At 40.3% G+C, this 16,412-nt stretch overlaps 1 protein-coding gene across 2 annotated transcripts in view; it reads left to right on the top strand.

The window, feature by feature from the left end:
• slc6a15 (solute carrier family 6 member 15) overlaps nucleotides 1-15,073 on the top strand; it is a 42,627-nt gene extending 27,554 nt beyond the window's left edge. For both annotated transcript variants that reach the window (XM_043709692.1, XM_043709691.1), the window contains exons 6-12: nucleotides 3,382-3,492; nucleotides 5,886-6,127; nucleotides 6,218-6,410; nucleotides 6,944-7,136; nucleotides 8,552-8,711; nucleotides 10,821-10,983; nucleotides 13,678-15,073. In XM_043709692.1, coding sequence (XP_043565627.1) covers nucleotides 3,382-3,492; nucleotides 5,886-6,127; nucleotides 6,218-6,410; nucleotides 6,944-7,136; nucleotides 8,552-8,711; nucleotides 10,821-10,983; nucleotides 13,678-14,046 — 1,431 coding nt within the window. In that variant the 3' untranslated portion in view covers nucleotides 14,047-15,073. The remainder of the gene's footprint in view (nucleotides 1-3,381; nucleotides 3,493-5,885; nucleotides 6,128-6,217; nucleotides 6,411-6,943; nucleotides 7,137-8,551; nucleotides 8,712-10,820; nucleotides 10,984-13,677) is intronic.
• Nucleotides 15,074-16,412: the final 1,339 nt, after the last annotated feature.

Genomic DNA, 16,412 nt, shown 5'->3' with positions numbered 1-16,412 from the left:
TTCAAAAGGGAGCTGAGGGGGAACCTTTTCACACAGTGTGTGGTTCATATGTGGAAAGAACTGCCAAGAAATTGGTCCAGTTACACCATTTAAAAGCCAATTGGACAAGTACATGATTGGAAAAGGTTTGGAGGGATATGGATCAAACGCAGGCAAATGGGAATAGTTTAGTTTGGGAAATGTAGTCCGTATGGATGAGTTAGACCACTAGGTCTTTTTCCATCTATATGATTCTGATTATCGATGGCTTCATGACACACTTTGAGATAATTACATTTTGATACCCTTAAGGCATCAAGTTGCCTTCTCATCCTTATCTACCTACAGCTTTAAGCTATCAGCATCCGAAGAGATGGAATTGGGTTTCACACATATATAGGCTTCATCCAGTATCATCCATCTCATCTCCTGCTCTGCCTATTATGAGGTTGCTTGTAAAATATGCATTCTCAGTAATCTCCTTTTCCTCCAGTAAAACGATGAGAAGACAAAAATCATTGATCTTTGTCTAGTCCCTCTGCAAAATCCATACAGCCTGCACTGAGCCCCTCATTTTCTCTGGCACCATAAAAGGCTTCAAATCCTACACTCTCTATCCACCCCCAGCACCAAAGTGTCATTTGTCCCTTTTCCATCGTTATCTTAATTGCTGCCAAAACTCTCATCCAGATCTTCAGTCACTTATAACCTGAACAATTCTAGAGGTTTCTAGGCATGTCTTCTGCTTTCTATCGTTCTATCCATGTTCTGCTACTGTTCATATCCTGTGGAAACTAAAGACCCATTCACCCATTAGCCTATGCTTATTGATTTATATTGACCTCAGATCTCCCACAGCATGATCCCTCCCTGTCTCTGTAACCTGCTCATCTTCTAAGAGTTCTGCATTGTTCCTCACAAGGTTTCTTCACCTCACCATTGACAACCACATTTTCAGCCAAAGGTGCCCTAACTGGAGTTCCTTCCATATTGTTCTTTAAAATCCATACCTTGGTTTGGCTTTTGGTTATACCTTTTTGGACTGATGTTAATGTTTGTCGAATTAAATTTCTGGAAGCAACCTTGAAATATGTTCCTATATCCTGTGACCTCTATAGTCTGGAAGTCTATTTTTCAGAAACACCACTGGCTGGAACTTCTATGACTGGACCCACTCAATTCATGAACTACCCATTCCAACTGTTCATGTAATGCAAGTAGCCAGAAGCTGCTGAAAGCTTTTTATTCAGGCTGCTATGTTTTAAATGTCAGATATCCTTCCGCTTACCCATTTCTATCACTTTGATATCAATATAACTATAAATGTTTGCTCTGAAGGGTTATAACTGAAACGTCAACTTCTCCACCTCCTGATGCTGCCTGGCTTGCTGAGTTCTTCCAGCCTCCTGCTTCTCTACTACTGATCTCTACAGTGGCTGTAATTAATTTTGCCCATATCATTCCTTAATCCACAAACCTCTGAAATCCAGAAATGATTTGCTTCCAAACATACCGGATTGGAAACATGGCAGTGTATTAACAGGACGATACAAATTCAGCTAGTTGTTTTAGAGTGAGCTTCTGGTGAGGAAACAATCTGACCCCTCAGGAAAATCTGCTGGTGAAGCTCATTTTGAAGAACATGTCAAAGGATGACTGGCAGGTGTAGCACTGTCCACCAGTTAGAGAGCCATTGCTGTCTAGAGATTTGTAGGATGTTGACAGGAAGAAAGAAGTTGTAGAGGGAAGAGGAGAACCTCTTCAGAGTAAGCATCCTTTTGGAAGAGGCTTCATAGTAAGGTTAAAATCAACTCGGAGAATGTGAAGACTGCAGATGCTGGAGATCAGAGTCTAAACGTGTGGTGCTAGAAAAGCACAGCAAGTCAGGCAGCATCCGAGGAGCAGGAGAGTCAATGTTTTAAGCATAAGCTCTTCATCAGGAAACGTCAACTCTCCTGTTCCTTGGATGCAGCCTGGCCGGCTATGCTTTTCCAGCACCACACTTTGTGACTCTGGAGATCAGAGTCTGCAGTCCTCACTTTCTTCCAGGAAGAAAAAATTGCTGAGGTTCTAAAAAAAATAAGCTATAATCATTTTATTCAATCATGAAATATGAGTATCACTGGCTGACCAAGATTTATTCCCCATTCCTAACTGCTCTGGAGAAGGTGATCTGCCTTCTTGAATTCTGCAGTTCTTGGGGTGAAGGGACACCCAGTGCTGTTAGGATGGAAGTTCCAGGATTTTGACCCAGCAGCAGTGAAGGAACAGAGATAAACTTACATGTCAGAATGATGATTGGCTTGAATCGTAACTTGCAGATGGTAGTGTTCCCAAGCATCTGCCTTCAATATGGTCCAGGTCATGAGTTTGCAAGGTGCTGTCGAATGAGGCGAGCTAAACTTTTGCATCTTGCAGGTGGGACACACTGATGCTACTGTGTGTCAGTAATGAAGGAATGAATGTTGAAGGTGGTAGACATGGTGCCAATGAAGCAGGCCAGATGGGCCAGCTTGTTGAAGTGTTGTTTGAGCTGCACTTATCCAGGCAAGTAGAGAATGTTCCAATACACTCTTGACTTAAGCTTTGTCTGGGTGCTCCTTCCACTGTCCAAAGATGAGCAGGTTAGGTGGATTGGCCATGCTAAATTGCCCATAGTGTTCAAGGATGTGCAGGCTACTTGAGTTAGCCATGGGAAATGCAGGGTTACAGTAATGGGGGGGGGGGGGGGGTCTGTGTAGGATACTTTTTGGAGGACTGGTGTGGATTTGATGGGATGAATGGTCTTCTTCAGCACTGTCAGGATTCTATGGTGAATGACTCACTTCCTGCCTTCCAAAGTCTATCTAATGAATCTAATTACATATCCTTGAACACTACGGGCAATTTAGCATGGCCAATCCATCTAACCTGCTCATCTTTGGACAGTGGAAGGAGCACCCAGAGGAAACCCACGCAGACATAGGGAGAATGTGCACACTGCACACAGCCAGTCCCTTGAGAGTGGAATCAATCCTGGGGGTCCCTGGTGTGGTGAGGCAGCAGTGCTAACCACTGAGCCATCATGCAGCCAAGGAGGTTAGAGTTCCTAACCAGCTACCTTATCTTGTAGTTTTAATTGCAGATCATCTTGCATATTTAGTTCAGTATGAATCTAATTAATATTGTCAACTGCACATTTTCTACTGTCCAGCTTTATTAAAATCTTTTATTACACTAAAAATACAATAAAGGCCAATACTGATTACAACTGAAAAACCCTTGCATTTAACAAAGTTTCAATCATGCAGATTGGTTGAAATGCAGTAATGAAATTGTTAAGTGTCCACATATTTTCTGTAAGTGAAAAGGATTTCTTTTTATTCTTTTGTTGAAAATAATTAACCTCCACGTATTTTTCAGGTGATGTATTTTAGTTCTCTGTTTCCCTATGTTGTACTTATCTGCTTCCTGGTTCGAGGTCTTCTCCTGAAAGGTTCTTTGGATGGAATCCGTTACATGTTTACCCCTAAGGTATGGTCTGCTCAGTTTTATTGTTCAATTAAAAAATGCTTCGTAATGACTCTGTCAGTACCATGTCGTGCTGAAATTCCAGATAAGCACACACAATTGTTATATTGCATGCCACCTAGTGGTAGAGAGTGTACCAGTAGCTTCATGGTGGTCACAAACTAGTTTATTCCATGATTTGGAGATGCCGGTGTTGGACTGGGGTGTACAAAGTTAAAAATCACACAACACCAGGTTATAGTCCAACAGGTTTAATTGGAAGCACACTAGCTTTTGGAGCGACGTTCCTTCATCAGGTATCACCAGTTTATTCCAGTCCAGGAATAAATCTATTCAGATCAAACTATGCACTCAAGCTAATACAAGAATCATAAAAAAGATCTAAAACTTTAATTTATTTTCCTCACAAGGGAATTTTATTCCAAAACTCAGCAAAAGAATTACAAACAAGACTTTATTGCTTAGATATGTACAGGTTATGTGATTAATGAATCTGTCAATATAATTAATGGTTCGTATAGTTTGCAGTTTCAACAACAGACACTAGTTATATTATGGACAGTATTAAAAAGCTACACCAGCAAAATATTCCTTATTATAAAGATTGCAATACTTAAATGGACAAACATAAATAGCTATAACAGTTACAAGAGGCCAAGTTCTCAAGCACTTACATATAAGACAGCCACCAGTAAATAATTTGGAACCTCATTATCCAGAGTGTGGTTATCATGTAGCTGAAAATGTGTTGCTGGAAAAGCGCAGCAGGTCAGGCAGCATCGAAGGAGCAGGAGAATCGATGTTTCGGGCATGAGCCCTTCTTCAGGAAACATCAATTCTCCTGCTCCTTGACCTGCTGCGCTTTTCCAGCAACACATTTTCAGCTCTGATCTCCAGCATTTTTTTAGATTAGATTAGATTACATTACATTACATTACAGTGTGGAAACAGGCCCTTCGGCCCAACAAGTCCACACCGACCCGCTGAAGCGCAACCCACCCATACCCCTACATTCACCCCTTACCTAACACCACGGACAATTTAGCATGGCCAATTCACCTGACCTGCACATCTTTGGACTGTGGGAGGAAACCAGAGAACCTGGAGGAAACCCACACAGACACGGGGAGAACGTGCAAACTCCACACAGTCAGTCGCCTGAGGCGGGAATTGAACCTGGGTCTCTGGCGCTGTGAGGTAACAGTGCTAACCAGTATGCCACCATGCCGCATCTGCAGTCCTCACTTTCTCCTCTGTGGTTATAATGTAGAACTTGCTATTATATGGAGCAGATGAGGTGATTAGTATTGGTGTCTGTAAGGAGAGGCATGAGAGAAGAAAGGACTAAATTAATATGCTGGTGAGGTTAGAGGAAGTAGAGTATACAAGCATAAGCACCAGAAAAGACCAGTTTCTTTGAATAGCATGCTTCTGTATTGTAAATTATACATAATTTTACCATTTAAATTGTACTGCAATTAGTTATCTACAAAATACATCATAAATCCAATCTAATTAAAGAGACCATAGTGAAAGATTGTCTGTTGTCCCAATTCCGATTAGTTCTCACTTTTAGAAATGGCACCTAGCACCACTATTTAAAACCTCTATTTATATATTCATTCTCTTTCTTCTTATTCCAATATCTCCTCTTTTTGTCATTTATTCATTGGATATGAGCATTGCTGGGTGGGCTAGCATTCATTGCCCCATCACAAGTTGCCCTTAAGAAGGTGGTAGTGAGCTGCTTCCTTTTGTCACTGCAGAGTACTTGGTGTAGGTGAACTCACAATGCCACTGGGAAGGATTTCCAGGATTTTGACCTAGTGACTCTGAAGGATTGGGGATTTATTTCCACATCAGGATAGTGAGTGACTTTGAGGGGAATTTGCAGTTGTGGTATTCTCACATATCTGCTTCCCTAGTCCTTCTAGATGGTAGTTGTCATGATATTGGAAGCCATTTGAACACATTTGGTGTGTCATTACAGTAGTTTGAACACAGTTGATATCTAAACAGATGAATAGCAAGTAAGAAAGCTGCAGAGAAAATGCAGAAATAACTCGCAGTACCATATGAGTGACAAGAGGGGAGATATATCAGAAAATGTAATAGTAAGTAGAAGTTTATGTGGAACCTTCTGTGGCAGTCACCAGCTAATTTTAAATTGTTTTTTATGGCAATATCTTGAATGTTCATTTAGAGTGCCCTGTGGCAATGGTCATGCCAAGGCTGCAAGGTGAATGTGTTTTAGCTAGTTTATGTTACAGTAGCAAATCTTAGGGATGGTCTGTAGTGCTTTGTAAGCAAAAAATCTTTGCTGTACTTTGAATATATGATGGAATTGGCTGAGTCTGCACAGAGCACTAATGACAATATCTTTTCTTACCTCACAGTTGGAAATTATGTTGGACCCTCAGGTCTGGAGAGGGGCTGCTACCCAAGTATTCTTTGCCCTCGGGCTGGGATTTGGTGGTGTGATTGCTTTCTCCAGTTACAACAAACGAGATAACAACTGCCATTTTGATGCTGTCCTTGTCTCCTTCATCAATTTCTTTACATCTGTGTTAGCAACACTGGTAGTGTTTGCTGTCTTAGGCTTTAAAGCGAATATTATCAATGAAAAATGTATTGTGAGGTGGGTAATGATTCCCAATTCCATACCAGTTTCACCCAAGGATTGCATGTTGTTACTCACACTGATTTGGCTCCATGTGTTACATTGCAGAAACACAGACAAGATCCTGGAAATGCTTAAAGTAGGTGCAGTCAGTCATGATCTCATTCCTCATCATGTTAATTTATCAGATGTTTCAGCAACGGATTATCATCAGATGTACAACATTATAAAGGAGGTGAAGGAAGAGGAATTTCCAAAGTTAGGCCTGGATTCATGTCAATTAGAGGATGAACTTAACCAGGTAAGTCTACAGTAAATCTAAGAATAGAGCTTTTCTGGATAAAGGAAACCTTATCTGGGTAATGGAGTTATTTATTGTAGGATACTGATTGATTTAACATCTGTCAAAGATTCTTTTGAATCTGAGGGCAGGTGTAAGCAGAACTCACTCAACCCTAGCGAGTATATGGAAATGATGAGATTATTGGAATAAAAGGGAAATATAAGCCATCCCAAATATCATTATTTCCATCTGCCATATGCTCTCTGGTACATCTGCCTGAATAAAAGAGATGTCTGTTCTTGCCATACGTAGTCAGTAACTGATCCATTCTGAACTCATACGAAAGTAACAGTGAATGATTCAGGTTCTGAAGAAACCTTATACTTGACTGAGTACAGTCTCTAGAACCACCAATAAACCTTTACTATAGACAGGCTGAAAAATTCCAAATTTACCCATGAATTCGAGATCCTGGAGCATAATTCTGCAGTGTTTTAACATGCATACAACCTGATTCTTAACATGTTCTTTATTTGCTTTCTGTTTTGCAGGCTGTGCAGGGAACTGGCTTAGCCTTCATTGCCTTCACTGAGGCCATGACTCACTTCCCAGCATCACCCTTCTGGTCAGTGTTGTTCTTCCTGATGTTAGTAAATCTAGGCTTGGGCAGCATGTTTGGCACCATTGAAGGAATACTCACCCCTCTTGTTGACACATTCAAAATGCGCAAAGAAATTCTCACCAGTAAGTAACTTTGTGAAACATTTTGTCTTGTTCCAAAATAAGCTGTGATTTTGCTCTTTGATAATTTTACCAGGACAGTTAACATTCAATTGTATACGAGTGAACAGGATTTAGGAAGGCTTGGCTTTATCATTCCATTTAAAATTGCACATTTAGAGGTTATGTTTTCATCAGTCGATTTTCTTATAATATTTGATTGGTCACATAAGGCTGTCAAAAAACAAAGTCATATTTAGATAGAAAATAAATACATCGGTACCAAAGTTTCTTTGGATGGATAGATTGACCCCTTCTGCTATTAACCTACTTGGAACTTACTGCAGAAACAGAATCCTCTTGAATCATAGCCATAGAGTTTTACGAAGAAGCCCTTCAGTTCATTGTGTCCATGCTGGTCATCAAGAATCTACTTTTCCCAGTTCAATTTACCAGCATTTAGTCTGTAGTCTGATAAGCTATGGCTCTTCAAATGGTCATCTAAATATTTATTAAATGCTGTCATGGCACTTACCTCTACGTGAGTTCCAGAGAACCATCACCTACTGAGTGAAAACATTCTTCCTTGAATCTCTTCTAATCCTCCAACCCTTTACTTTGAATTTATTCCCCAGCTATTGATCCCTCTACTATGGGAAAAAGTTTCCTATTATCAACCCTATCAATGCCCTTTGAGTTTATTACCAACATTCTGTAATTTAAAGTTCAAAACGTCTAAAACAGCTTGCTTACATGCTTAATACTGCTTTCTCTGTTTTCACCATGATCCATGCCTCACTGCTTTCAGAAACTGAAACTTAACTTCACCAGGATTTGTCAGTGATGGAAACCCTCAAATGCAATTCCCTTACTCAGCCACACATGCTGATTGCAGACTGCGACTGACAGCTTGAGAAATTATTGTTAATCTAACAGTTCTTCCTCCCCCTGTTATTATTAAAAAGAAAAATTGTTAAGAGCCACAACTGAGCTAATAGAAAGTTTGCTTACTCAGCATACATTTTGACTCAGTGGCTCAATCTTGCCTGGGAATTATATGAAAGATTCAGCATTTCATTGTGGAGCTTTGACTTCAGGGCAATTCTTCAAATACAAAATCGGCCAACAAGCAAGTTCTCTGTCTCTGACTTTGTACGTGAAAGAAATAAATATTGAAACTCTCACAGTGGACAATGTATAAATTTTATTTTCAATGTGGACCCATGAATGGCTTTGGACAGGGAACACTGGTGCCTTTATTCAATGAGTATTGCTTGTAGTAATACATTGTGGAAAAGTCTTACGATTTTAAAACTCTGCTTCCTTTTCATGCTCACTCTGCTAGCAATTACAGGATTACAGTCAGCTTATTTGTAGGTGATTTGCAATGTACTTTGGCCATCTGTCAGGTCTGTAATATATATTTTCCTTTACTCTAGTTGGCTGTTGTCTCGTGGCTTTCAGTGTAGGTCTCCTCTTTGTGCAGCGCTCTGGAAACTACTTTGTAACCATGTTTGATGATTACTCCGCCACACTACCCCTGCTAATTGTGGTCATCCTGGAAAATATTGTTATCGCTTGGGTTTATGGCACAGATAAGTATGTACCAACAGTCCTGTGATACTTCAAAATTTACGAAAAGCGGTGTAACAAGAAGTGACTGAAAATATTGGTTCTGCCAATTATAATTTCCCATCAAATTATATTCTAGTTTTGTTATGCAAGGTTTTTATTCCACAGTTCAGGCAGCAGTTATTCTTTGTGAGCTTTGTACTCTGTACTACGCCATCTAGTGACACAAATGAGAATTAGTGATAGAGAATTACCTCTTAAAGGAGAACTCGGAGATCATCTGAGTGAAGATTAATATTTATACTTGACCATTCTGAATTCAGATTCAAAGACACCTTATTGGAGTGACGTAAACAAAGCTGTTCATTTATGCATTATAAATTAGCACCCTCACATTCATGGGAGTTGCTGGGTAAACCCAGGAGTCAGTTCCACATCAACTATGTAGGTCCTTTCATGGACTCCATATTCTTAGTCATTGTGGACACTGCACATCCAGCCACTTTGAGTCAGAGTTCATTCGTCAAACACGGGGACTACAGTAGAAAAACTGAATGTGTCTTTTGCAATACATGAACTCCCAGAAGTGTCGGTCAAGATAATAGGCCATCATTTGCTAGCAGGGAAGTTGAGTATTTCCTAAAGTCGAATGGTTTTCCTCATATAAGGACAGCTGGATACCATCCATTATCCAATGGTCTTCTGAAAGAGAGGTTCAAACTTTGAAGGCATGCTTGAACAAACAGCCTAGAGCTTCTCTAGATGCCAAACTGTCCCAGTTGCGATTTGATAAAAGCACCACCCATCATGCAACTAAAGGGATAACTCCAGCAGAATTGCTAATGGGCAGAAGACTCCAAGCCATGTTAAATCTGATCTTCCTGGACCTGGGGTGGTGTTGGTGAAATGGCATTAGGAATGCCAGTGCCAGACACAAGATTCTGCTAAAGTTTACTTCAGAGGATAAAGTTTGGTGTAGGGACCATGGTAATGGCCTTGCATGGGTAAGAGGCATGGGGTCAATGCAAGGTCAGGTCTAGTGACATATAAAGTTCGAGTAGGTGTGACGATCCTGAACGAGCACATGAACAATATGAAAGCTACAAACACGCAAAATGCAAACTGTGTGTGTGCAAAATGTGCCCAGCTCCTCAACTGCCTTTTGGACTGTTCCTAAACCTGTGGGTTCTCCCACTTCATCAGGTGCTGAAGATACCATGGAATCTGAGATAGACATGGCATATGTCGCCACCTCAATACATGTGTCACCTGAAGAGGAGAATGAATTTCTTCCGAGACGCTCCGGGCACAAGAGGCGAGCTACTGTGCATGACACGCTGCCCGTGTCAGAGGCAGAGTTGGGTGAAGCTGACCCAGTGCTAAACTGCCCCAGGAGGAGCTACAAAGGAAACTGGCCATTGTCCTGGGATTCAGAGGGGAGGGTTGTAGTGATTGTGACCAGGTCAGCCAGGTAGTCTTCAGAGTGGGGTTGTTAATCCGTTCCAATCAGGGAGCCCTGGCTGGCAGATATAAACAGGAGTGCCAGAGGTTCTGTTCACTCTGAGAGCTGGCTCTGAGGGAGTTGGATCAGCATCAAGGACACTCCAAATGTAAATAAGGAGTGGTTTGGTGATGGGATACGAGTTATTTTATTCACCTTCGCTGATTTGCCATTTGGGTTGGCCAACTCTTACTTGTCCAGCTTGATGTTGAAATAATTGCAGCCTTAGCAAGAATAGCTCATACAGCGATCATTAATAAATTACTTAAAGTCTCAACTGGCAGCGGGACAGGAAAACCCAAACTTGACCTTTCAACCCAGAATTCAATCCCAGTTGGAAGATGGCACTGTTCTGGTATTGCCATCATCCTACCTGTTTATGTTGCCTCTCTGCCTCTAGAATTGGAAGTTCTCCCCTCAGATTTTCTATGTCCTCAACGAAGAGCCAAAGTATTTCTCCACTCAGTATATTACAAAGCTGCCGAACTCACCCTAAAAAGAAACATGCCATAGGTGTATTTGCCACAATAAAACTAACATGATAAGAGGCCCTTTCTTCCGGAACTTTCTGTTTTATAGACTGATAAAAGTAATTGTACAAAAAGAACATTTGATTTTCTGTTGAATTTTATCAGGTTCATGGAGGACTTGAAGGATATGCTTGGATTCACTCCTTTCCGATATTACTATTACACATGGAAATACATTTCTCCACTTATTTTGATTGCTTTGCTTGTGGCAAGCATTGTCCAGATGTGTTTGAGTCCACCAGGCTACGAGGCCTGGATTAGTGAATTGGTGAGTGTTGTGTACATCAATAATCATGCTGCTTTGTGATTCTGTGCGTATATATGTGCACATGTGTTATTTGGGGTCATAACATTCAATTGTTAACAGCAGGATATGTAGACAATTAATGCAATTCCCGATCAGAAGTACCAATTAGCCTTCTCTGCTCCAGAACTTCAGAATCTGTCATTGCAGGAGGAAAAAATATCAGGCCAACGTTAATATTGATCAATATGTTCAGCCATGGACCAACATTGACTGTAATCATAGTATTGTCATGTTTAAACTGCCATCCCCTTAGAGGAAAGAACTGATAGATGAGCTGGAGATCCAAACTAGAAAAACTCTATTTGGAGATTGAGTTCTAAATGGGAATGAAAATGTGTTGCTGGAAAAGCGCAGCAGGTCAGGCAGCATCCAAGGAACAGGGGAGAATCGACGTTTCGGGCATAAGCCCTTCTTCAGGAACCGAAAACTTATGCCCGAAACGTCGATTCTCCTGTTCCTTGGATGCTGCCTGACCTGCTGCGCTTTTCCAGCAACACATTTTCAGCTCTGATCTCCAGCATCTGCAGTCCTCACTTTCTCCACTTAAATGGGAATCTTGAGGGTAGTTATGAAGCATCATTTGTTTTTGCAATGTGTTCACAAATTGTACCTACAATATCAACTTGCCTGAAATCCGAAGCCAGATGACACCAAGTTATAGCCAACAGGTTTATTTGAAATCACAAACCTTTAGAGCTTGGTGAAGGGGCTAGGCTCTGAAAGTTGGTGATTTCAAATAATCCTATTGGGCTATAACCTGGTGTGTTGTGTGACTTTTGACTTTGTCCATCCTCGTCCAACACTGGAACCTCCACAACTTGCTCGAAGTCAGACATGGAACAATCACCTGCCACAGCGATAGGAACTAATGTAAAATTGGTTGAGTCACATTGTGATGATGTTATCACATTAAGTGTACCACTGTGACTGGAGGAGGTGGTGGTGTAACAGAGAAATCACTGGAGTAGTAATTCAGACTGTCAGCTTAACGTTTTGGGACATGGGTTTGAATCCCACTGTGGTAGATGGTCAAATCTGAAAGCAATTAAAAAAAGAATCTGGAATCAAAAGCTGGTCTAAAGACAACCATTGCCAATTGTTGTAAAAACTAATCTGGTTTACTCATGTCCCTGAGTGAAGGAAATCTGTCATCCTTAATTGGTCTGATTTACATGTGACTCCAGGTCACAGCGATGTTGATGACTGTTAAGTGCCTTATGAAATGGCTTAGAGAATCAGGAAAACTAGGGTTGGGCAACAAATACTGGCCCTGCCATTAATACTAACAGTACAGGATTTTTTTTAAATTGCCTGTTGGCTGACCAGGGGTTATTAATGCTGAGAAAAGGTAGCAAAAGACCACAACACGCAGGCAAGTCCTTACTTTTGACCTGTTGCAGTTCCTTGTTGGCCAAGTGGAGCAGGAATGCTGTTGTTGACCACAAAGGTACCTTGGTACACTGTTTCGTCTTTCCCAACGGCAAACTTTTCCAATTCCTTCCTCACCCCCTTATCCTGTTGGAAATTGTTTCTGTGGGAGTCCCTAGTGTCAGCTGGACAACCTGAAAATAGCTAGCTCTGCATGATAACATGCTGTTCATCAGATTATCAGGAGTGAGATGGCAAACTAATGGCTTAGGAGTTAAAGGTGCGGGCCAAACTATTGTCACCCCAAAATGCTCCTCATTCGTTGACTAAAAATCGGTGTTCAAATAATTCCATCCAACAATTTGAAAAATATTGTCGAAAACTACATTTGTCAATAGCAGAAGTTACTACTATTGTAAAATGAAAGAGAAATTGTTGAAGTTAAAGGAAGTGAGGGCACAAGATTTACATTAAAAATACAGGCGTCCTCGAATTTACGAATGACCAACTTACAAACGCTTGTCCCTAAGAATGTGATCCCAAAGGAGCCGCTCTCCTAGCACAGTTGCTGAGGCAAGAAAGGGCTGAATATCTCTCCAGGGCCACTCCCTCCCGCAATCTTTGTCCTTTTCATTACCTTTTTCATCACTTTCAGCGAGGGAAAAGCTTTGCCCCTAGAGTTGTAAAAGAACAGCTGTGCACGAAATGAATGGAGCTGGGAAATGTTACAGAGGTGAAAGTAATGACAGCTGAGCTGTGCAATCAGCAGCTGATCTTGGAGTCAAATATATTGCCATGGGTCATCCATGATAGTTGTATGCTTTAAGATTGAGCCCTGACAAATTTTGAACATGGGATTTTTAAAAATTATCTAATTAATTATATTAAATCCTTTAGATCTGTTAAAAAAAGTGTTTTGCATCTCATTTGGATATCTATCATTGTCACTTAGATTGCAAAAATGGCTGCTTGAATTGATGAGTCAGTCTCAGTCTTAGAGATCCCGAGGTGTGATTGAAAAATACAAGATTTTGTTTGGGCAATATTAATTTATCACAGGAATGTGAAACCAATTGGAAGCCCACTTTGCAACATTTTCCAATGAAGGAAATGGATTTGCTTATTTCCTGTCATACTGGCTTGGGTTCTGACAGAGGCCAGTTTCACTCCCTATGAAAATTAGTGCAAATTCAAAACAAAATCCAAGAAGTGCTGAACCCATAGTAGAAGCAAATTACAAATTATTCAAATACGTCTGTTTTAGAATTCTTCTGTCTATTTTCCTAGGGTGCTGACAGATTTCTGAGTTACCCAACGTGGGGCTTGGCTGTCTGTATTGGCCTTGTGTTAGTCGCCATACTCCCTGTCCCAGTTGTCTTCATCATCCGTTATTTTAACATAATGGATGATGGCTCCAACTCTCTGGCCTCAGTCTCTTACAAAAAAGGACGGATTCTGAAGGAGAACTCCAACTTGGAAGAAGATGATGCCAGTCTTCTACACAGCAAGACCCCAACTGAGATGCACTCGCCAATGGTTGGAAACAACATTTACCGAAAACAAAATGGATCCCCCACTCCGGAAGCAGACACAGCTCCAAACGGCCGCTATGGTATTGGATACTTAATGGCTGACATGCCTGAATCAGACTTGTAGCTTCTGAACAAGCTTTGCCTGTCTATGTGTCTGTTGCTACATTGAGCATAATTGCCACTCAAAAAGCACGCAAAGTACTGATGTGGCACATGTATCATGTATATCCTGTAGATAGACTATATTTTTCCATATTAATGATATTGTCTGAAATATTGTTGCCTACAAGTAGCTACGAGCAAAGCTGAACATTATACTTTTCTGCGTCTGACAGATCTTATTCAGTGATCCCTCCCAGAAAAAAAAATGTTGTTTTTCTTAAAGGACATCAATTTGCTTCCTAGATCAGAGCATTCTTTCTTACCACATCACTGAGACTAGCAAATTTGAGATTTTTCTATTCTTGAACTTTTATGTAAGTTACGACAAATATTTAAAATGCATTTCAACACTGAATCAACATACAAACTGATTTTTATCTTAAATTATTCAGTACCTTGTCAAACCACAGTACATTCTCAAATTTTTTTTTAAAAAGAAAACATTTAGAGAGAACATTCTTTAGTCCGGTAAGGGGTAATTTCTCATTTTTGCCCATAGGGGTCATCAATGAGTATTGTGGCAACAGCATAAATGCCCCAGCTCCCTGACACACAAATCCAGGTGGTACTTCATGCAGTGCTGAATTTAGGAAGATGTTTGGATTGCTAAAGCCCAATGTGTGGGCAGCAAGCATGCACACATTTCTAGTTAGAAATAATTCACCTGCCATACCGGCTAAGTTGACAAACAAGAGGTGACCTCGCTCTCCAAAACCATTTTTCGCTGTACCAATACCACATCAATTAAATGATTAAAGACCATGGCTCACCCTCAGCTTTTCAAGAAAAGTTCAGGATGGATAATAAGTGTTGACCTTACAAGTGATGCTCACATAAGACCATAACGTATAGGAGCAGAACTAGTCAATTTGGCCCATCGAATCTGCACCATTTGACCATGACTTTTGTTTCTCAGACCCATTCTCCTGCCTTCTCCCCATACCTCTTCATCCCCATACTCATCAAGAACCTATCTGTCTCTATCTTAAATGCACTCAATGACTTGGCCTCCACAGCCCTCTGTGGCAATGAGTTCCACAGATTCACCACTCACTGACTGAAGAAATTACTTTTCGTCTCATCTTACAAATTAATACAAAAAGGCATGTCATTTGAATGTGCACAGGGTTCAAGTCTGAAGTCATCTTTCCAAAATTAGTCTATTTTGAATCAGCCAAAACTTTATGGGCTGGATCATGTAACAAAAAAGAACATAAATGAAATAGATCAGCTGTTGATCTGAAAAGAACAATCTACATTAAAAAAAAGATCTCCCCCACAACTCCACTTCCTCGCTGAATCACTAATACTCTCAATTCCAGATACAGGCAACTGCAATCCTCAATACTGCCCCCATACCAGGCTGAGCTCCTTGGTTTCATATTTCTCTTCATCCCCTGCACTCTCTACACTGATTCTTAATCCCATCCCAGTTGCTTTTTTTCTGGAGTCACTTACCATCAGTTCTAGAGGACCATTCTCATTCTTCACAGCACTCTCATCACTGTTTATTACAATGAGATCAAGTCTTAGACTCTGGGGATGTCGCATTTCTAAACTAGTACCCAATTGGGGAATGACTGAATCATAGACTCCTCCCCATGAATTTCTATCGCACTTCATTATTAATAAACTAGCAAAATACTTATATAACTTACATATGTCAGACCCATGAATTGCTACAAATTATTTTAGCTGTTTGCTAATTCTGATGAAAAACAGATATACTCACGTTTGAGAAGAATTTATCCTTCAACACACAGGTTACAGCATCGATCCTTTCAACAGTTGTATCTAAAATGGAGATTATTTGCTTCTCTGCTGTGTGACCTCAAGTAAGTGGCTGGCATGAGCTATAGGTAGCTAGAGGGAGTTGTAATTTTAAAACTGGCTATATATTTTGTGTAAAGTGTTTGCAATTATTAATTTGAAGAGGTAAAGTCCTATTTTGAAGAGTCAAAACTGACTCGTACTATCAAACTGATCAGTACAGTTAATTTGGTGCCTAATGATTTTAGATATTTATTGTGGTTTAGAATATTTAGTGAACAAGTTATATATTTATATTGCATATTGCAAAGTGTACATATGTATATTTGCCTGGATTTGTTTGAACATTTTGATGCAAAAAAAAAGCTTTTTTCAGCACTGATAAGCCTTCGATGAAATTCTTTGTTAATTTGGTTAAGTTGGTTTCATTATAGAAAAGGTACCACGACTTTTCCTGCAAAGGAAGGAGAGGTTCGAGTTCTTCTGGAGCTCTGTAGTCCTTTGTTATATTTCATGTGAAATTAAACACCCAGTGATAAAGCTTAATTGTGATTTTGT

The sequence above is a fragment of the Chiloscyllium plagiosum genome, chromosome 19, assembly GCF_004010195.1.
Source record: "Chiloscyllium plagiosum isolate BGI_BamShark_2017 chromosome 19, ASM401019v2, whole genome shotgun sequence".
Classification (NCBI taxonomy): Eukaryota; Metazoa; Chordata; class Chondrichthyes; order Orectolobiformes; family Hemiscylliidae; genus Chiloscyllium; species Chiloscyllium plagiosum.
The sequence above is the reverse complement of the archived record's forward strand: the minus strand, read 5'-3'. Positions and strand labels throughout refer to the sequence as shown.